Source organism: Balaenoptera physalus (genome assembly GCF_965194825.1).
Source record: "Balaenoptera physalus genome assembly, chromosome: 1".
In the NCBI taxonomy this organism is placed as follows: Eukaryota; Metazoa; Chordata; class Mammalia; order Artiodactyla; family Balaenopteridae; genus Balaenoptera; species Balaenoptera physalus.
The window spans coordinates 83,708,957-83,736,706 of NC_138882.1; the positions used below are offsets into that span (position 1 = coordinate 83,708,957).

The following is a 27,750-nucleotide window of genomic DNA, read 5'->3' on the forward strand; positions in this document are numbered from 1 at the left end:
CTGATTTCATTGGTTTGGGGTGCAACCTGGTATCCGGAGTTGCAAAAACTTTCCAGGTGATACTGAGCTGCATAGTTGGGAACCACGTCATAGAGTTTGGGGGGGGATTAAAGGAGATCATGCAGACATGTGGGGAAGACTCAGTCAATGGAGGTGATTATTTTTTAATTCAGTTCCCTGCCTGTCACGCCATTTATTGTGGGATCTGAAGGGCGAAGGAGGGTTTTCATTTCTTCTCCATGGTGGGTTTGCCTTGAGTGCTGACCCTGAAGTGGCTGACTGTGGCCCATCTGGACTAGAAAAGCCCTTCCTTCTTTTCCCCCTCTCAAGTTAAACCAGAAACTGTCGCTGCAGCCCTAGGGCAGGCCTCCAGCTTCCTGACAGTCTCCAGGGAGTTCATGATCAGACCAGGATGTCTGAGAGGGAAGCTGGAAGGAGCGGGGGTTGATGGCACATGACCAGGGCTCCATGAGTCTCTTCCTGGTGGCTTTGCAGATGGAAGGGCTGGTCCCCACACAGGTCTCTAGGAGACAGAGGGCCAAGATGCTGACATGTGGTACACTAAGTCTGGATGTGGTGGTCTGATCTGGGGTGGGGCTGGGCTCAGGGGAGGGTGTCCATGGGGACAGAGTTGGGGAGGGGCCCCTTCCTTGATACCCTCTACTCTGCTCCTTGGCACCATTGGAGGCTCGGCAGACCTGAAGTGGAGGCTGTGAAGGAAGACACATTTCCCTAGATTCCTCAGCTGTTCTGACAGGAAGTTGTGCATCACTGGGCTGACAGGAAGGAAATGGCTCTGCTATTTGGAGAGAAATAGAGGATTCTGACTGGGGCTGAGGAAAAAGGTGTTTGCTTGTAGAAGCTGTTTTGTTCCAATATAGGGACTCTTTCTCCCCTCAGGCGCTTGCTCCCTGTTTATTTTCCTTTGAATGACAAAGGTTGAATTTAGCTAATGAGGAGCTGAGAGAGGGAAGTGAGAGGGGGTCCTGTGAGATTTCAGGAGGTGGAGAGTCTTCGCAGGACGTGCATCCTTCTGCTTTTAATCTGCGTTTCTTACCCAGCTCCCTGCTTCGGGAAGCTGGAAGGAAACAAAGCATTTTGTGATCTCACACACCACCCTCTCCTCCATCCACAGACCATACCTTGGCAAATGCCTTTGATTTCGATTTCTTTTTACCACCCGCAAAAAACACAGTGAATCTTTTAATAGCGCGAGGCCTTTTGGATCACTAACCAGTCGGTCGCCAAATCCTATCCATCTGAGTGCCTAAAGTGCACTCAGAATAGACACTTTTAATAAAATACATTCCCTTTAAGCCAGGGTAAACCTGTGAAATTTGTACATTTCTTTGAGAGCATCTCTACAAATTTTACAGTATTGAAATCGCCACCCAGTGACCTTTCAGGAAGTACTAGATAAATTATAAGAGACAAATAGACAGACCAAAAGGAGAAGGACAATTTCCAGTGCCTTTCCTGCCAGGTTCTCAGGCTGAGTCTTAGAAATCCCTGGCTTCCCGTGTACCCCTCCTCAGCCTTGTGGCGGCCCCTGCCCGCCTGCCTCTCTCCTTGCCTGCCGGCCCGGGTGTCCTCTGAGATGTTTGCAGCTCTTCGAGGCAGCTCTGGTATGTGGCTCCTGGCACCTATTCCTGTCTGTGTTTGCCTCTGCGCTCCATTATTCAAAATGTTTCCACTGGTGGCCAGAACCCCCAGAAATGCCCTTGGGGCTGGCCGAGGGCTGCTTTGGAAAGGCTCAGATTCTCTGCCAGCCGGGGCTGCCCCATGCATGTGGCAGGGAGTCCTCGGCCTTGCCAAGTGAGAGCTAGGCTGGGGTCCAAGCCCAGCCAACCCTCCCAGTGGTCCGAGGCCAGCCCTTGGTCACCTGTGCGTGGTTTGTCCACTTTGTGGATCTCCTCACCCCTGCCCCTAGGTCAGGTCCCCGCTGTCGTCTCTCCAAGTTGGGCACCTTCCTTCCCTACCAGTTGGTGGTGCTCAGGGGATGTAAACCAGGTATAATATGCTGTTCATACTTTGTGTAGGGAAAATAGAATTTGGAAGGCTAATGGCCTATCACGTCACATCACTTAGAGCCCCTGAGGGGTCTTCTGGAGACTCACTGCTCCTTTGGGCTCTAGGATCTGCTCCCCCTGCAGAGCAGGTACCCAGAGACTTGGAGCCGTGCTGTGGGGTGGTGTCGCACAGCTGCGCCCTGCTGCCAGGGGACTGCTAATTGCAGAGTCCTTGATGGCAGTGGCCACACGTTGACATGCTCGTTTCATGGAAAAGTGAACTCAGTAACCAGTCTGGCTGCTTTGCCATCACTGTTCAGTGACCTGTGTTCACATAAGCTGCAGGCGTTACTCAGGGCCTCTGGATCTCCGTTGCTCTTTTCCCCGCAGAGATACCACCTCACATGACTCCTGGTTGTGGCGAGACCCCACTGCCCTCCCACGTGGGGAGGAGGGGAGATCAGAGAGAAAATCGGGGGTTGAGTATTCTGAGTGCAGCTGGTCCTTCTGGAGGTTAAGTAGCTTCATGAGGAACATAAACAAGGCACTATCAGTGCTGCCCAGGGGTTCACTCACTCCTTAATTTGATAATTAATTCTGCAAACATTAATGGAGTTTTTCTCACATACTGGGCACTCTTCTAGGTGCTGGGGGTCAGGGAGAAACCGGAGGATGAAAAAGACCTTGTTTCCACACTCAAAGAGCTCACAGCCCAGTAAACAGATACTTCATGCACTTAGATTGTTTCCCAGAGAGGCCTGATGTCCAGCAGAGGTAGCACAGAAGAGGAGGTGGCTCGGGAGGGTGGGGCAGTGGGAGTAGTGAGAGCGTATTTGGGTCTAGGTTGACTAGGAATGCGATAGGCCAAGAGAGGAAGGTCACTCCTGGCCCAGGAAACATGTGCAAAGACCCAGAGACATGAAAGTGCAGAGCATTTTGGAGGAGTGTGAATAAAGACAAAATATGGCTCGAGTCTATGGTGTGATGGGGCTGGAGAGGTAGGCAAGGGTCAGATCGTGCAGGTGCCTTGCTTAAGGGGTTCACCTCTATCCTAGAGGCCGTGGGGAGCCACAGAAGGGTTTTAGGCAGAGGGGTGGCACAGTTTGTATGTTTTTAAAAATTTAGGTCTTTTTAAAAAATTTAAATTAAAATTTATTATTGAAATATAGTTGATGTACAATATTATATGTTACAGGTGTACAATATAGTGATTCACAATTTTTAAAGGTTATGCTCCAGTTATAGTTATTATAAAATATTGGCTATATTCCCCATTTTGTACAATATATCCTTGTAACTTATTTTATACCTGGTAGTTTGTACCTCTACTACCTCTGTTAATCCCCTACCCCTATATTGCCCCTCCCCCTTCCCTCTCTCCCCTGGTAACCACTAGTTTGTTCTCTACATCTGTGAGTCTGCTGCTTTTTTGTTATATTCACTAGTTTGTTATATTTTTTAGATTCCATGTATAAGTGATATCATACAGTATTTGTCTTTCTCTGTCTGGCTTATTTCACTTAGCATAATACTCTCCAAGTCCATCCATGTTGCTGCAAATGGCAAAATTTCATTCTTTTTTTATGGCTGAGTAGTATTCCTTTGTGTGTGTGTGTGTGTGTATATACAGATATAGATATAGATATAGATATACAGATATAGATAGATAGATAGTTGCTTCCGTATCTTGGCAATTGTAAATAATGCTGCGGTGAACATTGGGTGCATGTATCTTTTCGAATTAGTGTTTTTGTTTTTTTCAGATATAGACCCAGAAGTGGAATTGCTGGGTCATATGGTAGTTGTGTTTTTAGTTTTTTGAGAAACCTTCATACTGATTTTCACAGTGGCTGCACCAATTTACATTCCCACCAACAGTGTACAACGGTTCCCTTTTCTCCATATCCTTGCCGACATTTGTTATTTGTAGACTTTTTGATGATGGCCATCCTCACAAGTGTGAGGTGATATCTCATTGTGGTTTTGATTTGCATTTCTCTGATGATTAGGGATGTTGGGCATCTTTTCATGTACCTGTTGGCCATCTGCATTTCCTCTTTGGAGAAATGTCTGTTCAGTTCTTCTGCCCATTTTTTTTTTTTTTTTAGTTTTCTGTTGCCTTTAATTAACATCTAAATAGATGCCGTATTCTTCTATAATTACAATATGGAAATGTCTATGAATAAAATAGATAAATTTTTTGTCACATGCCTAGGAAAGAATGGTGGCAGTAAGATTCATCCAAGGTTTTAGCAGCAACATCTACACAGCCAGGGCATGGTCAGTGTTTGGGGTCAGAGGTAAATATCTGCAATCCATGCATACCTTTTTTAAATTTATTTATTTTATTTATTTATATTTGGCTGTGTTGGGTCTTCGTTGCTGCGTGTGGTCTTTCTCTAGTTGTGGTGAGTGGGGGCTACTCTTCGTTGCAGTGCATGGGCTTCTCATTGGGGTGGCTTCTCTCGTTGTGGAGCACGGGCTCTAGAGCAGAGGCTCAGTAGTTGTGGCGCACGGGCTTAGTTGCTCCGCGGCATGTGGGATCTTCCCGGACCAGGGCTCGAACCCATGTTCCCTGCCTTGGCAGGCGGATTCTCAACAATTGTGCCACCAGGGAAGCCCCGTGCATACCTTTGATTTCTTCTTTTAATGCCTGATTTACCGTCTGGTGCTGTTGGACCGTTCTCTTCTTAAATTCTTCCAATTCAATTTGAATTTCATAATTGCCCCACAGCCTCCTGAAATGTCAGTGACTTTGATAGCTGTAGCTCGAGGACACTTTTCTTTGAGAATTTGGGTCACTTTGAGCTCCCCCTAGTCTGTGAGGCAAACATGTGCTGAGCACAGTGGAGAAGAGGAAGGCGGCGGGTTCCGCTGAGCAGGGGCGCTGCCGCGGCCTGGCTCCACGTTTCCATGACCGGCCAATGTGGCCCACCGTCCTTCTGCCCATTTTTTTTTTTAATTTAATTAATTTATTTTTTATACAGCAGGTTCTTATTAGTTATCTATTTTATACATATTAGTGTATATATGTCAATCCCAATCTCCCAATTCATCCCACCACCACCACCCCGCAACCCACTTTCCCCCCTTGGTGTCCATACATTTGTTCTTTACATCTGTGTCTCTATTTCTGTCCTGCAAACCAGTTCATCTGTACTATTTTTCTAGATTCCACATATATATGTTAATATACGATATTTGTTTTCTCTTTCTGACTTACTTCACTCTGTATGACAGTCTCTAGGTCCATCCACATCTCTACAAATGACCCGATTTCATTCCTTTTTATGGCTGAGTAATAGTCCCTTGTATATATGTACCACATCTTCTTTATCCATTCATCTGTCGATGCCTTCTGCCCATTTTTTAATCGAGTTGTTTGGTTTTTTGATGTTGAGTTGCATGAGCTGTTTATATATGTTGGATGTTAACCCCTTATTGGTCATATCATTTACAAATATTTTCTCCCATTCAGCACAGTTTGTGTTTTATGTTAACTGCTGTGGAGTCTACATGGTGTGGCAGAAGGAGCACTGGAGTAGGGGGTCTAGGGAGCTAGATTCTAGATCTGGCCCAGCAGCTGATTGACCTCAGCCAGGTCTAGGCTTCAGTGTCCTGGTTTGTCAGATGAGAAGACTCCAAGAACTGTCCCAGCTCTGACACTCTCCACACCCATGACCACCTCTGTCTTTGGCTCCCACGCCTTTTCTTCTGTACTTGTCTCTCTACCTCTGGCCGCCTGACCCATGTCTCCTGGCTGTCCCACCTTGCTCGGCAGCTGGTGGCAGCTGGAGGGAGAGGGGTGAGTTCTCCAGGAAGAATGTGCACTTCTGACCCTCATAGCTCACAGTTGCCTGACGTTTTCCAGCCCTGCAGGAATACCTTCTCTCCGCGCCCTCCCCGCACCCCCCCACCCCTGCCCCAGCCCACCTGGCTCCCCACGACTCACAGTCCTGGGCCCAGCTGGGTTTCTTCAATGAAGCAATTCATTCCCCTGGGCCTAACCCTTCCCCACGCCCCCAGTCCGCCTGGCCCCAAATGACAAGAGGCAGCTGATTTGGACTCACCGCCCGGAAGCCAGGGACATCTGCATGGAGAGATGTCAGTGCCTTTGGCCTGTACAGTCTTTTTCCTTTGCTTTGACCCGGGTTTTAAAAGCTTAGCAAGTCATCAGCTGCAGTGGTTGTCCGGGAGCCCCAGCATTTGCTCTTCCTGCTCAGGGACCCCCAAGCCACTTCTGCAGAATTGAAAACGGCTGTGGCTGGAAAGACAGGTTTCCCTCACAAGCATCATTTGTCCCACCGCCTTTGCAGGGTTATCGCTCTGATCCTAGAGCGTCTCCAGGCTGAGGAGCCCCGGGGGACAGCTTGGCTGCAGTTTCTCTTTTCCTAGGTCTTTGATCACAGCTGGTATATTTAAAGGCTTAAACAATGGGTTCTAAACAAATAAGTATCTGTTTAGTCAGTGGAATGAGGAATTTAAAGGTGACTCAGACTCCCCTCCCCCGCCCCCTATTCTAAGTGCTATTTACTACCTGAATGATGAGACCTGTAATGGAATCATTTTGCTTGATTCTCCTCTCCTTGGGAATTTGGCATGGTATTTCATTCATTCACTCACTCATTCATTCATTCGAGTGCTTATTGAGTATCCATTACTATGTGCCAGGCCCTGTGTGAAGTAATGGGGAGAGAGAGACAAATAGGACCCAGACCCTGCCACAAAGCAGCCTAGAGTCTGGGGTGACTACCCAGTGGGAGCCCAGGGGCTCCAGCACAGTGAGTTCCATTCAGACGTAGAAACTCTAGCTGACAGTCTTAAACCCTGTTTCTGGAAAACAGGGAAATAGAAATAATGCAAGAGGGAAGAAATGTGGGTGAGGAGAGTGAGATGAGGGCGGAGGAAAGAGAGAGATGGAAGAAAGAAAGCAGCAAACTTTCCCACGAGAGACTGCAGACGGCCCCCCAGTTCCCTGCGGCAGCTCACAGCCACGGGCAGCAAGAACCCAGCAGAGGGGAAGGCCCTCCGCTCCCTCTCAGCTCGGCCCTGGCAAGCTGGGTCATAGGCAGGGCACTTCCTGCTTGGTGCCTCAGTTCCCCCATCTGTAAAATGGGGCTTTGGACGGTGGGATCTCGGAGATCTTTGAACTAGCGTTCTGTGACCGGTGCAGGGCATAGTAGATATGGGGCAGGAGCCCAAATAAAGGCTCTGGAAGTAGAAGGAAGTGTTCCCCTGGCTTCTCTCATCTCAACACTGAGACACCCTTAGGTGTCTGGGGCCTGTGGGTGTCCTGCCATCCCCTCGCTAGCAAGAGGTGCCTTCTGGCTACTCTCCCTGCTGAACAGTGGAAGAAGGAAGGTTCTGGGTCTCCATGTTTGTATATTTTTCTGGTGTGGACATTTTCTTCTTGGAGTTTCTTTTCTTTTTCTTTCTGACACTAAGGCCGCTTGAATTGCTCCAGGTACAGGGTGACTCTGCATGGCGAGCATGCAGCATCTGATGCTTTGGACTGACTCCTTGGCAGGCCTGCCTCTGGATGCCCTCAGATGCTGACCCAAATGCCTCGCCCTGGGGCCGGGTCAGACTACTGAAGCCCAAGGGTCACATTCCGAAGGGTTCCGGTGCAGGTCACACTCATTGATTGCTAAAGAAAACAATGTTTTGGCAATACAGTGTTTGAAGAATTGGGGTTCCTAGCTGTGTGACCTTGGGTAATTGCTTAAATATTCCAAGTCTCAGTTTTCCCATCTGTGAGATGGGAGTGGCTCTCCCTATCTCTCAGAGATCAAATAGGAAACTGCAAGAAAGTGCCTCGTAAGCGGGGAGGCTCTAAACTGACATCCACAGGGCAATGATTCAGTAGCAAATATATTCAGCCTTTTCCATGGTTACAGCCTCTTCTGTGCTGAGTAATTCAAGCCACAAAGGGTTAAGGCAGCTAGGCACGTGACTGAGATTGTCCATAATTGATGGAATAAACCTTAAAGGAGTGACGTATAATTGCAGTTAATCCAGGCACTGTGACACTGCCCTGCTAAAAACTGTCTACTAATAATTACTTTGATCTAACAAAATGATGCCTGTCTGTGAGCCTGGTAGCAGGGACCCTGGCCAAGGGTCTGCAGCACTGAGCACCACCCCTGCCACTGGACAAGGTGGGTGTGGGAGCTGGGAGACATGGAGGCCAGAGGGCAGGGAGGGGGCCCCCAGTTCTCTCAGACCCTAAGGCAGCAAATGCTACATATGTAGAGTGATCGTGTGATTCACTCTACATATTCACTGTCTAAATGGGGACACTTTTGAGAGTATGATATTAATAATTGCTACTCATATTAATAATTATGCTAGACAACAGACATAAGCTGGTCTCCCCAGAGCAAACCTGGATGTGTATGGTCCACATGTGCATAGACTGTTTTGAGCTTCTGGGAATCCCTAGGTGGTTGAGCATTTCCACAGTTATGATTTGTCTTCACAATAACTCTGGAAGGAAGAAAGTATTTTTACTCTCATTTAATGGATAATAAAAATAGTGCTAGAGACAAACCATTCCAGCTGTGATCTTTGCCATGGCTTCCCTGGTGGGTGAGCCAATGCAGGTTGAGGACAGCTGGCCAGGATCAAGGAGCTCTGGGGCTGGGGAAACACGTGGTGCTCAGAGGGAGAGAACCAGCAGCTCAGGCTTCAGAAGAGCTGCAGCAAAGTGACCATACCCACGGAGAGTGCAGGGCACACTTCCCAACAGGGCCTTTGCCCGGGTCCTCTCCAATCCTGAACTCGGAATCAGAAGACTCCTCCCTTTACTAATCATGTGATCTCAGCTAATTGTGTGATCACTGTGTGCCTCAGTTTCCTCATTTGTCAAGTGGGGACAATAATTCCTTGTTGTAAGGATTAAGTGCGATCCTATATGAAAATGAGTGGGCTCAGAGACTGACATGTCATAGGTACTCAGTAAATCCTTGTAGAGTTTGAATCTGGAGAGAGTTCCCAGAAGCAGTATCCTTTAGGGAACCGTGGGGATCCTTCTGCATTGAAACAGTTCTGACTTGGGCCAAGTAGGGTGGATGTGCTCCAACCTTGAGATCGGGGTTGCCTCAAATTCTTGCAGGGAGGAGGTGGATAAGAGAAATACATGGGGGAATTGAGAGCTTCCTGACTCCCCTAAGCTGTGATGATCTACTGCATGCTCTGTGCGAGGTGGGGACTGCACCCAAGGAAGCGTCAGGCCTTGTGATTCCCTTGAAGCTCTGCACACACAAGCAGCCCACGTTGGCCGGCAGCCCTGGCCTTTTAGGCTCGAGGATGAATTTTCTCAGACATGGGCAGGAGACACGGCTCCTGTGGTGCCCTGTTGCTGGAAGTGATGGCACCTCAGAGCCAAAGGTAGGCGGGTTGGCAACAGTTTGGTGCCAGAGAGCTAGTGAGTGAGAAAGAGAGAGATAAAAGTGCCACATTCAGCCTATTAATAGCCGTGTTTGGTCTCCACCACTTCTATCAACATCGTCCATCACATCCAAACAATCGAAAAGCTTGTGCCAAATGGCTAGGAGTTAACAACTCATGGCTGTGCTGAATTTCTGAAAAACAGTATTTCCACTTCTGATGCAGCTCTGAAATGCCAATTGTTCCATGCCAACTGGTTATTTTTCCAGACCATTTCCCTTTATTTATGTTTAAGCTTTTAGAGTTTTAGGCAAAAAGAAGATGGAGAACCTGGACCAGGTGATTATTATTTCTCCTGATTTGCCCTTGAGAGCCATAGAAGAAACGTTCATTCCCCAAACGTGAACTGAGGACTTGCAGAGGGGTGGGAGAGGAATCCGACAGGGGTGCTGCCCCTTTCAGGAGTGTGCGACTGATGGGCAGGCAGAGTGCGGACGTGGGAAAAACACCGGCCCAGGCCTCAGAAGACTCAGGGCAAGATTAGCCCTTTCTGTTACTGCTGTGTGGCCTTGGCTAGGACAGAGCCCCTCTCTGGGCCCCCATTTCCTTGCCTGCAAAGTGGGGGAGTTGGACTAGACGGCCCAGGAGGCCCCTTCCAGCTGAGTCTGTGCGTTGGGTTGGAGGACTTGCTGTCTCACGTTTACTGGCAGGAGTGCGGGTGTGGAAGTGGAAGGAGGGTGATGCCGTCCTCGGGCTGCTGCTCTGGAAAGCCTGGAAACGTGGCAGGGGAAACACAGGACAGGGCTGTTCCTTATCCGGGAAGCTCCAGCCTTCAGAGATGTCTGTGGAGCCTGCCAGGCGGTTGTTTTTCTCACCATATGTGATTTCTAGGCATCTTAAAATTTTCACTTGGCCCAAACATTGCCAGGCTCAGGGGTTGATTGTGCCCTGCGAGGGGATGGAAGTGGTCTTGCCTCTAGGCACCAGGCTGGGAGTGGGCAGACAAGTGGGCTGTGGAAACCTCTGATGAGGTTGGAAGGTGTAGGTGGGATCATGGTGTTGCTTCTGCCGCCGCAGCAGCCTCTGGTGCGGAGAGAGGCAGGGGCTGGAGGGTGAAAAGAGGGAAGAGAGCTTGGGGAGAGGGGGTGATGAGTCTGAGAGATGAAGGGTGGGGGTAGTCTGTAGGCCTTGCTTTGTGTTTTTAAAACCAACACATGCTTCTCTGTGGCTGTCAGGTGGTGAGAATTCTTATTTCAGATTCTATCCATCTGAAGATGCATTTATCCAGTTCATTGCAATTGGTTGACCACAGCTCCTGCAGAGAATCCAGGAGTCTGGTGTATGTCCTGGGGCAGGATGGGGAGAGAGAACCCCAGTCCTGGGTCAAGCCCTGTCTGGGCTGGTTTGGTTCTAGCTGGGAACCCAGTGTGCACACACAGCCTTCTGCAGAGCAAAGTGATTTCCTGCTGTTTTATTGGTTTGGGGGCCAGATAGGTTTTAATAAGAGAAAAGAAAACAACTTCAAAGCAAGCCATCCAGAAAGCACAGTTATTTGTCTCCAACATTCTAGAACATTAAAAAAGGGGGGCTCTGCAAGTTGGAGGAAATACGGGAACCATGGTCTTGGTGAGGGTAGCAGCGGATATTTGCAAGGAGAACCCATCATGGTGATGGCAAACTGAGCAGCCTTCCGGCAGGGCTCTGCCACACCTGGGGGGTGAAGAAAGATTAAGTGGTTTTCTGTAACTGAGGACCCCCCAGGTTGCCAGGATGCATGTTGCGACTAGGACAAGAGACCTTTAGTATGTGCTTCTCCCAAGATGATGGCAGGGACTGGGACCTTCAGAATGAGATGCATAGTGACAGGTGTGCATTCATCAAAGCTGGAGAAGGCTGTATGGGCTTTTTGACACCACAAGAGTGATGTAATTGCTGACTGGCCAAGAGCGCTCACATTCCACAAGCAGAGGAGGATGAAAGGTAATCAGGAGCAGATTGTTTATTGGAGAAGGAAATAAAGTGGCTAGGTGAGAGGTTTGGAGGTGACTTCCAGGATAGGGATCTAGGCTTTTGGAGAACAGATAAATTTAGAGTTGTTATATCTTCAGAAACAGGGGAGACAGGGTGGGCAGGGATGCCTACCCCATGAGCATAAGCCTGGGGGACACAATACCCAGGTTCTAAGATTTGCTTCAACACAGGCTGGTGTTTGATAGGGGCCGAGCCAGCCCCACTGGGCCTCAGTGTCCTCATGTAGAGTGAAGGGTGGAGATGAGCTGACCTCCAGGGGTGCCTCCAGGCCTGGGGTCTATATTTTTATTGGTATTTGTCTTGGGGAGGGGCTCACTTATTGAGGACTTTTGCATAGGCACATATGATGTCAAAATCAGAGTGAGGCTTCACAGAGGCATTTGTTTGTTTAGCTTTACTGGGGGCTAAGCACCTGAGAAAGCTGAAGCCAGATCTGTGAAAAAGTCAGAGCCTTTCCAACATAGAGATAGGCTGCCTTGATAGGAAGTGAGTTCCCTGTCCCTGGAGGTAATCAAGCAGAGACTGAATGACCATATGCCAGGAATCTTACAGAGGAGAGTCATGAGCCATTTAACTAGATGGCTTTTACATTTCCTTTTAACTCTAAGGAGCTCCACTGCTTATGCATATGACAGAGTCTCCTCAAGGCTATGATGTCAGCCCCAGCCTTCTGCACTTCTTGTGCCCCTAGAGCAGCAGTTCTCATCCCTGGCCTGCACATTTGAATCGCTGAAATATTTTTTTAAATGTCAGTGTCCAGGCCTCACCTGCAGAGATTTGATTTAATTATTCTGGGGTGGGAGTCAAGGTCCCTCAGTTCTAGAATGGCCTGGGCTGTTGGTGCCTGGTGGGCATCCTTCCCACCTGCATACTTCCTGATGGGGTGAGGAGACTCAACCTCCCTCTGGTTTCATTTTGCCTTGGTATATAGCTCAAACGTTTGACCCTTCCACATTCATTCACCCAACAAACATTTGTTAAGTGCTTATTTCATGTTGGAAGAGTCCTAGTAGGCCAGCTCTTGGCTACTTTAGGAGCAGCAAGCCCCAAACTGCCTTCAGAAAGACCTCATCATGTGTATTCCTACCTCCTACGCTTAGCACAGTGCCTGGCACATGGCAAGTATATAATAAAACATTTTGATTGAATTGCATGGAATCTTTGCCAATGTTGTAAGTGGGGCAGGAAAATAAATTATAAGCAAGCGCGCAGTAGAGAATTCATGATATGCCATTTCCCCTCTGCTCAGACCTTGTAAAGGAAATCATCTCCTTAATTGGAATTATGTTTGTGGCCTTAGGGGTGACCCATCTGACTTGATATTTTGGTAGCATGGTCTCCCAAATGACCATTTTTTCCTCCTTGGGGCATCGCACAGCGGGAGAGCCGAGGCCTGGGGAGGATGATTCCTTCTTAATTGGTGTCCTGGTTGTTGTGCTGGTTTCACTAACCATTACCAGGCCACCCTCTGCTCAGACCCGAATGCCCTTGTGTTAACTGCATGATGTCCCTCAGCCATCAGGTTCCATCTCCTTCTGGGAGTGACAAAGTGGAGGGCCACAGAGAAATGGCCCAGGCCAACTTGACTTTATGAGTTTCATTTTGAGACCACTGGCATCCTTCACTCCACAAACATTTCCTGCCTGCCCGCCCCATACCAGGCCTGGTCTGGGCTGCACTCGCAACAACGATGCAGATCCCCATCCCTGACGTCAGGCTGCTCACTGTCTGTCATGCTACTAAGTGACCGGAGTTTAATGGTGACATGACTGGGGCCTCATCAGAGAGTGGGGTGAGATGGAGAGATTAGTCCTGCCCAGGAAGACTGGGCATGGAAGGCGATGTTCCGATGACAGGCATCCCGTGTGTCATGAGACTCTCTGGGTGGAGAGAGCACAGACCTTTGGGTCTAACTTCTGCCTGGGTTGGAATCTGACCTCTACCTTGTCCTTGCTTGGGGATGGTAGGCAAGTGACGGAACCTCCCTGGGCCTCGCATGGGGTTGTTCCGAGGATCTAAAGCAATTACAACAGCGCCTGGCAATGGTAAGCGCACAGTAGATGTAGGCTGTTATTTTTATCATGTCCCTTTAGTTGTAATGTATTTGGGAGTTCAGGAAGGAAGTGTCTACCTGCTTGACACATCTCAAAATTTTGTTCCCTTCATTCAAATATTCAGCATTCAACTGATACTTATTGACCTGCTATGTGCCGGACAATGTCTGAGGTACCAGGATGTAGAAGTGGACAAACAAATTTGAAATCCTGCCCTTCTGGGGTTTCCATCTTGGCGGTGAGAGACAGCCCCTGGGATGTGGTAAAGACACCCACACAGAGAGCTCAGGAAGGTGGAAGGTGCCTGGAGCTTGGTCTCCAGTACCCAGGCTGATGTTCAGCCCTGGTGGGCGTTGAGCAGAAGAAGGTCTCATGCCCTCCTTGTCTGCACAGAGAGCCTGCATCCTTAGCAAACAGCATCTTTGGGGAGAAGGTACTCTCTGAAGCTCCTTTGGCCTTGGGTTAGTCTATATTCCTCACTTCACATTCAGGATGTAGGGTCAGTTCGGGTTCAGCTGCCTCTCTAGGGTCGCCTCTTCTGGTCCTGGTCATTCAAGGAGCTACTTGTAGCTCTTTTCTCTCAGCCTGGGCTTCCTGCCCATTTCTTCCAGGCCCTACTCATCTGTCCTTTGTCTGCCAGGTGGGATTCAGGCTCAGCGGACTGGGGGTGGATGGAGTGGGGGAATCCCTGGCATTTTGCAAGTACCCAGCACAGGGCCTGGGCATAGTTAAGTGCTCTATATAAATATTTATAGTGTGAATGGATGAGTGAATGAATGTTTGGCCCATTGCAGGATGCCAAAGCTGTCTTTCTGAAATGCCTGTGGGAGCATCTTTGTAAATCGTTGCAACCCTAAAATGCTGATATTGGAGGTGCATTCAGCAGCCGCTGACTGAGAACCAGCTGAGTTTACCTGCACTGATATCTGTGCAGCAAGAGAAAGGGTGTTTGGCTACAAGAGAATGTGAGCTTTTTTGTGTGTGAAAAAAGAATGAGTTTTTTCATATGCATTATTTTATTTTATCCTCCAGTACCTGTGAGAGTTGGTCCTATTAGATCTGGCTTGCAGAGAATGAAACAGAGGCCCAGAGAGGTTAAGTGACAGGTCCAGTGTCACATAGCTAGTGAGCAGCAAAGATATGACTTGAATTCTGGCCTTTTGGTTCCAAACCCCATGTTATTTAGAAAGAGACAATGGTAATTTTCTTTGTTAGCTATCTCGTTCTATTTGAGGAGGAGTTGGCATGAGTGAGTTTTGTTGCTGACTATTTCACACTCACAATTTTATCATGTATATCATGTAAAATATCATGTATTTATGTATCATGAAATGCCTGAGAAAAGGAGAAAAAGGAAAGAAATATGGGGACTGTCCCTATGACCTGTGTATGTGTCATGGCCAGTGTGTGCCCAGTGCCATCAGCCATTAGGCTTCAGGGACTATTTGGTCCAAGAGTCTCATTGTACTGGGGGTATTGAGGCCTAGAAGAATGAAGCAGCTTGTCCAAAGCCAGGCATTTACCGTGGAAGAGGCCCAGACCCTCTGGGCCCTCTGATGGCAAGCCCAGGGCCCAGCTCCAGAGACCTCTTAGTTATGAAGCACCCTGGCTTCTTGGAACTTCTCCCTCCTCAGGCCTGTCGGAGGTCCAGGTGCCCTTTAAAGCCCCCAGGGTCCACCCTCCCACCCCATCGTGACAGCTTTGCCTATTTCCCCTGTTTGCAAGTTGGACATCCAAGGACGCAGAGGGTCTGAGTGATTCCACTCTGGACCGTGAGTGACCAAAATAGGATTCTGGTAGCTGCCTTCTGGTAGGAACCAGGCTGGGCAGCCACTCTGAGAATGCCAGGAAGAGCCAGGGGTGTACTTAAATCAGGCAGCTCAACCTGGGACCACGAGCCTGAGCTAAGAGATGAGCATCAGGGTGAAAGGTGTGGAGAGTGGACGAGAATGAGAGATTATGAGAAAGAGGCAGGATGAGAGCAGAGGAAGGAGGAAGGCAGGGGCTTGGCGCTGGTATGAAAGCACCAGGTTGAGGAAAGAAGCTCCGTCTCCGCAGAGACCAGCAACCACGAATGCAGTCTTCCTGGCCAGTGGATAAGGGGCTGGTTTTAATTTGCATAGCGTTAATTAGCAAGAGTGTCTAATTAGGACAACCCTTACAGAGCCACAGTATTAAGCTGATGCTGAATGTCAATCAATTTTGGAGCCTCTCCGTGAAATTGAAGGAAAAGTTGACCTTATTAAACTGAAAAGATCTCTAAATCAATTATTTCCCAAGTCGAATGCACAAAACGTAAATCTTAATTCAGTAGATACAGACTTTAGATGATATTACCTCTTCCCCTTTGGGGGTTCCAGCCAGTGACAAAGATCATGAATGGATCACATATGCACACACACACACACACACACATGCACACACATACTTTGGGGAAGGCACCTGCACATCTTTACCTGATATTTCACTTCTGTTCAGTGCCCCTCTAGGACTCTGCCTGCAAGCATGGTTTTCTGTTATTTTCAAATGTTCCAAACAATATAATACATTTAGAACTTCAAAGCCTCTGGAAAATCTACCGTAATCATTACAATTCTGGCTTGTCTTTGGAAGCTACAAGGCAGCTGGGAGAGCAATTTATATGGCTGGCTCAGAAGCTGGGAACGTACTCCATCACAGTCTGCACAGCCTCGGGGGAGGAAGGGCTAGAGCAGCTCTGAGAAGCCTCACTGAAGAAATTGGAGGCTGGAAAGGCCTGACCAGCCGGGCAGGTGGGGTGTTGGTGCACAGGCAGGGCACAGAACCCGGAAGTAGATGATCTGGAGTAAATCCTGGCTTCTTCAATCCTGACTTGGCCATCTGTTGGCCATGTCCTTGGACAAGTTAGGTAACTTCTTGGAGCCTCAGTTTCCTCCTCTGTAAAGTGGGTTGGCGATGTCCACCTTGCATGGTAGGCCCCTACAGTAGTGCTTTATAACAGATTGTTGTCATCAACAAGTCACAGATCTGTGAAGGGCTGGCTCATGGCTTGGAGCAGAACAGAACCACGTGGATAGGGGCATCTTGCAGGAATGTGGTTCACCCTCCTTCCCTGCTAGGAATCCCCTCTACAGCACCCCTGATGGCTGTAGCCAGCCTCTACTAAGATGACAGGAACTCACCATCTCACACGGGAGCCTAGTTCATTTTGAAGGCAGGGGGGAAGCGTGGTATATAAAAAAATCTGATATATAGCTAAAGTCTGGGCTAGCTGTATGACCTTGGAAAAGTCACTTTGTCTCTATGACCCTCAGTTTTGTTTTGTTTTGTTTTTTAATCAGTAAAATGGAGACATTATGACCTCATCTGTAGGGTGAGAATGCGAAGTAATCTGTATAGAAGGCATAGTCTGGGACCTGGTATGTAGTCAATACTTAATAAATGTTAGGTAAAAATAAAAGTACTATTATTAAGTAGTTTCAAGAAGCACTTATTAAGCACCTATTGTACTCAGATCATCAGAGGTAATACAGTTGAGTACCCTGACACTTTATAGAATGACACTATATATTTGCAGTCTTTTTTTACATTAAAAAAGTAAAAAATTAAAAAATAATTGGAAATATACCATATTTACAGTTTTGGGGGCTGGGTTTTTGACTTGATGTTATATCATGAACCTTTCCTGATATCTTCAAATATTCTCTGCAGAGGTGGCTTTAAGTGGCAACATAGTGTTCCATCACTGGCTATTCTCCAATTTACTTACCCACTCTAATATTTTGGGGCATTTAGGAATAAATGGCTTTAAAAAAACAACTCTCATCTGTTGGGATATAATTCTTAAGCATTCCTGTGTATTAAGGATATTACTCTACTGAAAAATTCTGAGTTGCAGGGGAGAAGTGTTGACCAGTTGACCACGGGACTCCCTTCCAGCCCTATGAGTCCCTTTGGCCCTTGGATAGCAGTGAGTGGGGGCTGAGCAGGGGTGTGTACATACACACATGTGGTGTACGTCAGCTAATTAGCCAGCCCTGAGTTGCTGCCATCACCCAAAGAACCATATCAATTTCAAGCTTCACTGGAGTTCAGACAGCAAAGAAAAGATGATAATTCAACATTTTAACAAATGGAAAACATTTCTAATCCAGCCAGACTTCTTTGACGTATTTTCCTGCTATTAAAAATGGTTGATGGTTTATTTTTTGTTGACATGTGATAGAGAATGCAAGGAAATCTGTGAAGTAGTGAGCATTCCCACTGATCCAGTGCACACTCGTCTCCCCATGGGGCTGGGGCTGGCCGATGAGGTTTCACTGGCCAAAACCAAGAGGCAGGTGGAGATGCCTCTTATGTAAAGGCTTTGAGTTTTAGAACAAAAGGAAGAGGCTCAAAGGAGAGGAGACAGCATCTGGCCCCTTTCCCTTCACCTCTTCCTCTAAAAATGATGGAAATAGACTTGGATTCTGATTTCAGTTACTTTCTGCCAAAAGAAATAAATTAGAGTTTGAAATGTGCAGCTGATCCCAAACCCTTTCCTGGGGAGGCATGATGCTCCCCAGATGTCAGACCCCTTTGAGAAGAAAGTTATGGTCATTTCTGGCTCGAAAACATCATGATCTGTCCCCAGTTATTCCTGTAGGGAGGTAGTCTTGTCCTAAGAGTCTGAGTGTCCCTGAATTCACCACCTGCTCTCTTCAGCCCCAATAGGTCTTGTGGTTTGGATGGTGTTTCAGGCATCCAATAGTGCTTTCGAAGAGTAGAACCTTCCTGAAGGCTGGAACAGTGTTTTGTTTTCCTTTGGGCCCTTAACTGGAGCAGCAGAATACCCCCCAAGGCACCTCTGTGCATGTGCACTGAGTAACTGATTGCAGGCTGCTCTTCATTAAGTGTAGAACATGCAAGAGGCTAAATGAAAAGTGGATTATGCTTAGACCATCGTCTCTGGGCAGAGCAGAATGGAGAATTTTCCCCACAGCTGGATGATCCTGCACAGCGTAGAAAGCTGGGGTTTGTGTATAAGACAGATTGGAAACTTCTGGTGGGCAGGGGCCCTCTATAAATATCCTGCAGTATCTAGCACACTGTTGGACATCTAGCAGGTGCTCAAGAAATGAGAAGTTGTTGAAATCGTCATGAAAGAAAGAAAGAATGAATGAGCTCCTTCATTAGTTCTCCCTTGGGTCCCCGGCACTAGCTTGTGCCTGGCACAGAGTGGGCCCCAAAACTATATCAAATAAATGAATGGTAGATTGGCAGACACCAGGGAGAACTGCTTTCTTTCCATCTCAGCCTGCAGAGGGTGGTTGAGAACATGGACTTGGGCATCTGGGAGCCCTGGGTTTAAGTCCAAGCCCTCCACTGACTCTAGTGGCTGCCATATTGGACACACCCCCTAATGCTGGAGATCTCAGCCACCTCTCCCTCTGTCTCTGAAAGCTTGCTTTCTTGGACAGTGATGTCTCCCTCCCTAGCTCTATTGTAGGTTTCACGTGGTAATTAATCATATCCCACCTTCGAAATACCTTCCATTATTGTCTTAAGTAGTCATTTGGGTCTGTGTAAATGGGCACTTCTCACATTTTTACTCTGTTTCCCATTGAGAGTGGTCCTGAGCGCTTGCGGGCAGTGCTCTGGGCTGGGAGTCAGGCTGAGAGTCAGAGGTCTTGGCTTTGAACTCTGGCATGAGGCACTCACCCCTCTGAGCCTCTGCCTGTAATATCTATAAAGCTGGGCTAGAGGCCAAGGGCTGTCTCAAGGATGGATGAGAACAAGATGTGAAACCACCTTGTACACTGTGAGGTGCTTTGCAGACATCAGGCATGTTATGATTCTGGAGCATGGGGGCTGCTTCTCATGTGGCGTGCCTCTCTCAGGATGCGTGAGGCCACAACACAGTGCTTGGAGGTACTGCCTGGCTTTCTGCTACCTTTGCTCAGGGCTGTGTTCCTGCCTTCCTTTGGGACTGGGAGCTGCCTCTACTCCCTGGCTTCCAAATGCCCAGGAGGCACCAGCCCTGTAGAGGAGGTGAGGTCGATGATAGTAGCCAGCCCTCACAGGGCCTGGCCCCGGGCTAGGCACTTTACATAGACAAATGCCTTTATCCTTCACAGCATCCCTGAGAGGTAGGTACTGATGTTATCCCCATCTGATGCCTGAGGCAATTGAGCACAGAGAGATGGAGTGAGCAGCCTGAGGTTACGTGGCTAGTAAGCGGCTACGTCAGGGTTTGGATTCTGTGAGCTGGTCCCAGAGCTCTTGCTGCTAACCACGTGGGTCCCCTAAGCTGCCCTGGGGCTGGAGGACTGCAGTGAAGGCCAAGTGGCCCATCCTGCCTCCCCCAGCCTCAGCTGGAGGGACCCTCAGGGCCCTTCTCCTGCCCAGGACCCCTCTCTGCTCCTGTGCTCGGCCCCCTTCTCTTTCCAGTAGCTCCTCTGTCACCCTCGCTTCCCTCCCCGCCCTTGGCCCTAAAACGGGAGATGAGAGCTGCTGCCAGGACATTCTCATTCATTCCTGAAAGAACTCTGCATTGTCAGAGATGGAAGGGACCTCAGAATCCTCTGGTTCAGGTTTGTTAAGAGAAAAGAGAGGCTCAAGCTGGCACAGTATTGATGCCCAAACCATATAACAGCAGCATAGAAAAGAATTATGTTCATATGACTTATGAGCATGGAGGCAAATATTCTAAACAACACATCAGCAAACTGAATCTAGGCATGTATAACAAACAGAATACATCACGCCCAAGCAGGGTTCATCGCAGGAATGCAAATATGATTTAACCCTAGAAAACAGAGGCTCAGAGGGCAGCTGCTGAGACGGAGCCGGCCCAGGGCCCAGCCCAAGGTACTTTCGGGGCTCAGGCTAACTTTGTGCTGTATCCCGCTCCCAGGAGGCGCTGGTGACAGTCTTTCCTTTGCCTTCACTTCCCCTCACCCCAACCCCTTAACACAGCCTCAGAGTAAAATTAAGATGCTCCATCCCGGATTTCCCTAATCCTCTCTTTCCCTTTCTCCTGCAGGATTCCATGTTTTCGTTGGCCCTGAAATGCCTTATCAGTCTGTCCACCATCATCCTTTTGGGTTTGATCATCGCCTATCACACACGTGAAGTCCAGGTAGGTGCCCTCGCCCACACCCCTTCATGCAGGGGCTATTCCTTTGCTCCAGGCTGAGCCCGTCCCCACTCCCAAACCCACCCTTTCAGTAGCTACTTGGGTGATTTCACCAAAAGGTATCTGAGATTGTGGATCTTCTCTTTTGGTTTGGACCCTCGTGGGAGAGGGAATTGTGAGGCTGCCCTGTGGCTTTAGAACAACAGTGACATTATCTTCAAGTGGGGATCCCAGAGGCAAACACGACTTCATGATTTGGGGGGCAGTCCTGCTTAGAATCTTCATTTTGCACCATTCTACTGTGAGACTTGCTTTGCCCTTTCTATCTCTTGCTGGATCCTCTCTGAACTTGAGCCACTGAATCCCCCAGGTGAAACAGACCTGCCTCCCGTGCCCCTGCATACACACACACACATACACACACACTGCACCAGATGCCACCGGGAATCTGTATTTCTGACTGGTGTAGACTTTACCCCCACTGGACTCTGCCAGGGAGGAGTCATTTTCTAGATAGAATAGAACCTGCTGTAGTTGAGGGGGCCTCTGTTTCTTGCTGCCCAGGAGTCACTTGGCACCCAGAGAAATATTGGCTTAACCTCTGGGGTGCACTCCAGTTTGGCCAATGTAGGGAGGATGGTTCGACCTGGGCTGGGAAGGGCAGGCAGGAGTGAGCAGATCTGTAGCATCTTCTCATGACAATGGGTCTCCCTCTCACTGGGCCCTTCGGGCTGACCTGCTCTGCTGGGACCCTGGGTAGTTCTGAAGTATCCAGATGTTTTTTCTCACATGCATACGCATCTAAATATAACTCCCGTCATTTGGCTGGAGGAGCACAGATAGATCCACATCTGGGCAGCAGGCAAGAAATTGACAAAGACCAGAACTCAGAGTCAGAAAAGCTGGGGCCGAGTCTCGCCCATGACCTGTTCTTACAGCTTGTCTTTGGCCAGCCCTGAGACCTTTCTGGACTGGAACATGTGAACTCTTCCTCGTCTGGAACATGGGGGGTTTTATCCTACCATTTATGGGTTGTTGTGAGGATGAATGGGGAGTGTATGAGCGAGCTCTGTAAACTGTAAAACACTTCAAATCTCATCGCTTTTGTCACTCAGCGTTTCTGGGCCGAGTGGCTGCACAGGCAGAGACGGGCCAGTGCCTCCTGCTCCTGGAGGGGCTCTGCTTTGCCGCTGGGTGTCAGGGACCTCTGCGGCTGGCCTCGGGGTTGGAGCCCTGGCTCCAGGCCACCTTACCTCCACTCTGTTGATGACCAGAGGACACTAATCTAGAAGGTGGGGACTCTTTAATCTCTGGGGGGTCACAGGTGCGGGGACTGAGGTTGTGCTCTGAAGGCTGAGAGTCCCAGACGCCACCAAGCAGCTTCCTTCCTGGGGTCTGACCTGGACAATGCAGGTGGGCTTTAACCCAGACCGTGGTCCAGTCAACCCCAGAAAGGAGCCAGGAGTACAGGCAGGAGGAACGGGCAAGGAACAGAGACAGGACCATGAGTCACAGTCGGGGCTCCCGGCTGGGTTCACCCCACCCCAAACCAGCTGTGGGACCCATGTATCTCCTCAACTTCTCTGAGCCCCTGAACCCTCACCTAGAGGGCGTCTATACTACTATGTGTCACCTTGACCTGTGCAGAGGGGTTGCACAGGCCAGAGAAAAAGACAGAGTCATGAACTCATCTGTGATCCAGGCTTGAGGGAGGGGAGAGGAGCTGATCTCAGCCTCACGCCCGCACGACGGTTCCATTCAGCCTGACTGCTGCTGCTTTCCACTCCAGGCATTGGGATTGGAAGAGCCAGACATCCCTCCCTCTGATTCTCTTGGGGTCCTGCCCCACCTCCCCCCAGGGCTTGCAGCCTTGGCTCTCAGACCTGATCCCACCCAACTGCAGTTGTGACCTCAGTTCTGGCCTGGTGGCAGGGCCGTGATGCTGATAGGCTAGCACCTAGCTGGGCACACTTTGTCCATCCTCAGCTCATAGCCAGTCTCTGCTTCACCCTAATTATAGGCAGCAGAGGATGCTTTTCAGTCACTTGTCTTGGCCTGACACTCACAGTTTGGAGAAACAAAGTGAAGTCAGTGGCATTAAATCCTGGCTCAGACACTTCAGCCTGAATGACCTTGAGCCAATAACAACTTCTCTGGGCCTCGTCGGTTTCCGCATCTGAAGTATGGAAGTCATATCACCCACCTTGCTGAACTCATTAGCAGGGGGGTAACAGTTGACAGTACAGAGTGGGCCTTCATGAAATGGAAACTGGTCTCTTTCCTGTGACCTCTGTCCCACTGCTTCCAGCTGGACCTCGTCCATGTACAAGCTGTGCCCACCAGATGGTTACTGTCACAACTTCCCGGTACTGGCGGGTGGTTGGACTTCCTCCCTGCTCTGGCCCGGCCCTGCCTCCACTCTCAGCTCCCACCGCCCAGCCCCTTATCCTACCTGACCCACCGTCATGTGGGGAGTCACCAGAACCTGGCTCCCTCTGTGTCTCTTACCTGTCCAGTGAAGTTCTTTCTTCTGGAAAGGTCTAGTGGGACCTTCTCCTGCCAGAGGGAAATGGGAACGGTTTGGGCCCAGCCAGTCAGCAGGACCCTTGTATGCACTCACCTGACCATACTGTGATTTTCTGTTCTGTATCCTTTTCCCCACTCTCAGGGACAGTGATGCTGTTAATCTTTGTATTTCCAGGGACCCGTGGTGTCTGACAGAGAGCAGGTGTCTGCAGGGCATATTTTGAATGAAAGAGTGCTGGATTCAAGCTATCTGGTTTCCAAAGCCTTTTAGACCATGACTCAGCTCTGTGGTCTTGGGCCTCAAGTTTCCACATCTGTTCACTGGGGATCCTAAGCACCCACCCCACCCCACCCCACCCTGATTCTGTAATTGTCTGATTGAGGTTGGTGCCCGCCGGCTGGGGGACCTGCTTCCTGAGAGTGGTGGGAGGGTTATCCCAAGCGTGATTGCCAGTGCTTATCCAGAGGGGATGCTTGGAAAACCTCTTCAGTAGGGAAAGGCCAGCTGCTGCTCATCTGTTGGGAAGTAGGGCAGGGTGAGGGTATGGCTCCTCTCCTCCGTGGGGTGAAGTCAGGGGCTTGTGTTAAGGATATGCTCGCCACTTCCTCATCAACACCAGTTTCTGGTCACTTGGCTAAATTTTAGCAGGAACCAGATGACCGTGTCTCCACCTCCCCCCAGCCCTGCCCCAGTCGCTCACATCCAGGCCCCTGGCCCTGGCCCAGCACACACAGGAGGCTAGGAGTACCTTCTAGAATAGTGTTCGTATTTGTTATTAGTTTGGACAACTTGTGTTTCTGAGAAAGAAGACTCTGAGTCATGCACCTGAGGCTTGGTAGGTCCTCAGAGGTGACAGGAGTGGGGTGCACCCCTCACCAGTGCAGGAGGCCCCTCCAGCCTCTGTGGGCCGGCCTGTCACCGGGACTCACTGTCTCTTGAGGGAGGCTCTCCCTGGCTGGGCAGTGTGAGTTCTAGAAAGTCTGCCCTTCCACTGAGAGGAAACGGGCCTCTCTGAAAATTCCACTCAGCCCGCCTCTCTTCTGGAGCAGGGAAAAGAGGTGCCTGTGTTTCCCATGAGGCAACCCCTGTCGTTTGAGGATGGCTGCCCTGTGTCTCCTTGGTCTCCTCTTCTCTTGGCATCTTGGAGCACAGAGCCTTCAAAGGCCCGGGCATCTGTTCTCCTCAGGCTAGCGTGTCCTGGAAAGAAATGAAAAGCAAAATGCATTGGTTGTTGTGTTATTTATCAAAACTTTGAAAACTGCACTCCCCCTTGGAGAGTCCATTTACTCCTGTGGTTTGGCGATCGCCAGCACCTCCCAGATCGGCAGTGCAAACCTCCTTTCCCCAGGCTGCAGACTCACGTTTTAGGGGCCATCGGCACACCCCGGCTCAACATGTAACTCCCTCCCTCCCTTCCTCTCTCCCTTCCTTCCTTCCTTCCTTGCTTCCTCTTTCTGTCTCTCTTTGTTTTTTCTCTTTTCTCTCTGTTTCTTTTCTTTCTTTCTATTGAAGTATAGTTGATTTACAGCGTTGTGTTAGTTTCAGGTGTACAGCAAAGTGATTCAGTTATATATATATTCTTTTTTAGATTCTTTTCCATTATGGTTTATTACAGGATATTGAATATATTTCCCTGTATAGCTGTAAAGTAGGTCCTTACTGTTTATCCAGTTTATATGTAGTGGTGTGTATCTGTTAATCTCAAACTTCTAATTTATTCCCCCTTTGGTAACCGTAAGTTTGTTTTCTATGTCTGTGAGTCTGTTTCTGTTTTGTAAATATGTTCATTTGTATCATATTTTAGATTCCACACATAAGTGATATATGATACTTGTCTTTCTCTGACTTACTTCACTTAGTATGATAATCTCTAGGGCCATCCATGTTGCTGCAAATGGCATTATTTCATTCTTTTTTATGGCTGACTAGTATTCCATTGTGTGTCTATATAATATCTTCTTTATCCATTCATCTGTTGATGGACACTTTGGTTGCTTCCATGTCTTGGCTATTGTAAATAGTGCCACTATGAACATTGGGGTGCATGTATCTTTTTGAATTAGAGTATTCATCTTTTCTGGATATATGCCCAGGAGTGGAATTGCTGGATCATATGGCAACTCTATTTTTAGTTTTGTTTTTTTTTTTTAATTAATTTATTTTTATTTTATTTTATTTTTGGCTGTATTGGGTCTTCGTTTCCGTGTGCGGGCTTTCTCTAGTTGCAGCAAGTGGGGGCCACTCTTCACCGCGGTGCGCGGTCCTCTCACTATCGTGGCCTCTCTTGTTGCGGAGCACAGGCTCCAGACGCGCAGGCTCAGTAGTTGTGGCTCGTGGGCTCCAGAGTACAGGCTCAGTAGTTGTGGCTCACGGGCCTAGTTGCTCCGTAGCATGTGGGATCTTCCCAGACCAGGGCTCGAACCCGTGTCTCCTGCATTGGCAGGCAGATTCTCAACCACTGCGCCACCAGGGAAGCCCTATTTTTAGTTTTTCAAGGAAGCTCCATTCTGTTTTCTGTAGTGGCTGCACCAATTTACATTCCCACCAACAGTGTGGGAGGGTTCCCTTTTCTCCACACCCTCTCCAGCATGTATTATTTGTAGACTTTTTGATGATGGCCATTCTGACCGGTGAGACACTGAACGCTTTATTGCTCCCCCGATATCCTCCCTCCTCTACCCTTCTTACCCATCTAGTGCATTCATTCATTCAGTGTGTACTTAACGAGGTTCTGCTCTGTGCAGAGCCTGGTACAGGGGCCCAGTACGCTGTGCTGGAAACACTGAAACAACTTTTGCTTCTCCAGGGGGTTGCCAATGGTGAGTGAATCCATGGCTCTAATGTCTTTAGTGCCATCCTGGAAGGCAGGACAGAAGGAGGCTGAGAACACAGATTTTAGAGTAGCCCAGCTTGGGTTCAAATCATGTTCTTTGTCACATTGTAGTATGTATGGTAGCCTTTAGCAAGTTACTGAATGCCTCTTAGTCTACTTCCTTTCTGCAAAATGGGACTAATAATAGTACCCACCACAGGGTTGTTGTGCAGATCAAATTAGATAATACGTGCAAAACACCTCAGCTTCAATGAGGACGTGTTTGCCGGGCTGACAGCATGGAAAGGATATCCCAGGCAGAAGTCTCAAAAGAAACAGAGGCCCTGAGACGGGAAACTGCATAGTGCATTCAGAACGCCTCCAGGACAAGGTCCTGGGCAGTGGGGGCCGGTCTACTCTGGAGCATGGCAGGACCAGCAGGAACTCATCTGCCTTGCTGAAGAGTTTTGGAACTGTCCTGTGGGCAGCAGGGAGAACCATGGAAGGAGTTCAAGCAGGGGAGAGAGATGATCAGATTTGCATTTTAGCTGCAGCATGGCAAATGTTGCAAGGGCCAATTTCAGAGGCAGGAAGACTAATTAGACGCATGTTTCCATGGTCGAGATGAGGGATGGTGACACCCTGAATCAGGGGCAAGACAAGAGCCAGGACAGGAGAGACTGTGCATAAGAGATGTTGAACAAGTGGAATTGACCAGACTTGGTCAGTTATTAGGTTGGAGGTACTGTCTGTGGGGAAAGGAGGGGTCCAGCAGTTGCTTGGGTAACTCAGTGGCTGGGAGTGCCATTCATTATAGTTGAAACCGCAGAAGGAGGCTGAGGTGGGGAATGATGACCAGGTTAGTTTTGGAAGTTGAGGTTTGGGGGCTGGGCATCCAGCCGCCTCCAGGATAGTGATGCAGAGGATAGGCCTAGATGAGCCGGGGGCAGTGAGATGAGAGGAGGCATGGGACAGGTCCCCAGAGGGACATCATCGAGTGAGAAGTGGGAAGAGGAAGAGGAGACCGCAAAGGAGAATGGAAAAGTCAGGGAGGTCAGAGGAGACTCCAAAGGGAGGGAGTCACAAAGCTGGGACAGAGAAGGAAGTGTCAGTTATGCCACAGGGGGGTCAAGGAGTTGGGAACCCCACTGGTCTTTTGCATCAGGCTGTGGGAAGGTCATTGTGCCCTTCCTCAGCACAGTCACTGGGAGTGACAGTCACAGGGCAGTGGAAGGGGAAGGGAGGACCAAGTAGGAGGTGAGGAACATGGAGACACTGAATACTGGCTAGTCTTCTAAGAAGTTTGACTGTGAATCGAGGGAAGGCAGAGTGGCAGCTGGAGAGGACACAGTGCTGAGGGAGGGATGTTGGTCTGCTTGTGTAGCCTGGAGAGACTGCATATGTCTCTCAGCTGTCAGGAAGAAGCCAGTTGAGAGGGAGAGGAAATAACCAGGGGCCAGGTTCTTGTCCAGGAGCACACAGGAGGGGAAGGGAACAAGTGCCCCAGGGAGGAAGTGCCCTGGCTCAGAGCCTGGGGGACATGGTGGGGGGATGGGGAGGGGTGGGTGGGAAGTGCAGACACACCCACACCTGGAGGTGTGGAGCCGAGCCTTGGTGTCCTTAATGAAGCTACAGGGTCAGGAGGCTGCAGGACTGTGCCTGGCACATAGCATGGCTCAATTAATGTTTGTCTAATTCAAATGGAGGGACTGCTGTGAACCTAGGACAGGACATAGGCAGTGGCAGATCTCCCATCATCCAGTGTGTGGATGGGAACTTATAGATCATTAATTTCAGTCTGTACTTATTGGCCATATTCAAAGTAGAAAGCA

The 27,750-nt window shown here is 49.1% G+C and overlaps 1 protein-coding gene across 5 annotated transcripts in view; it reads left to right on the plus strand.

Annotated features, from left to right (window-relative positions):
• KCNN3 (potassium calcium-activated channel subfamily N member 3) overlaps positions 1-27,750 on the plus strand; it is a 192,747-nt gene that overhangs the window by 42,459 nt on the left and 122,538 nt on the right. For all 5 annotated transcript variants that reach the window (XM_082435569.1, XM_082435567.1, XM_082435565.1 and 2 more), the window contains exon 2: positions 20,487-20,582. In XM_082435569.1, the coding sequence (XP_082291695.1) occupies positions 20,493-20,582 (90 nt within the window). In that variant the 5' untranslated portion in view covers positions 20,487-20,492. The remainder of the gene's footprint in view (positions 1-20,486; positions 20,583-27,750) is intronic.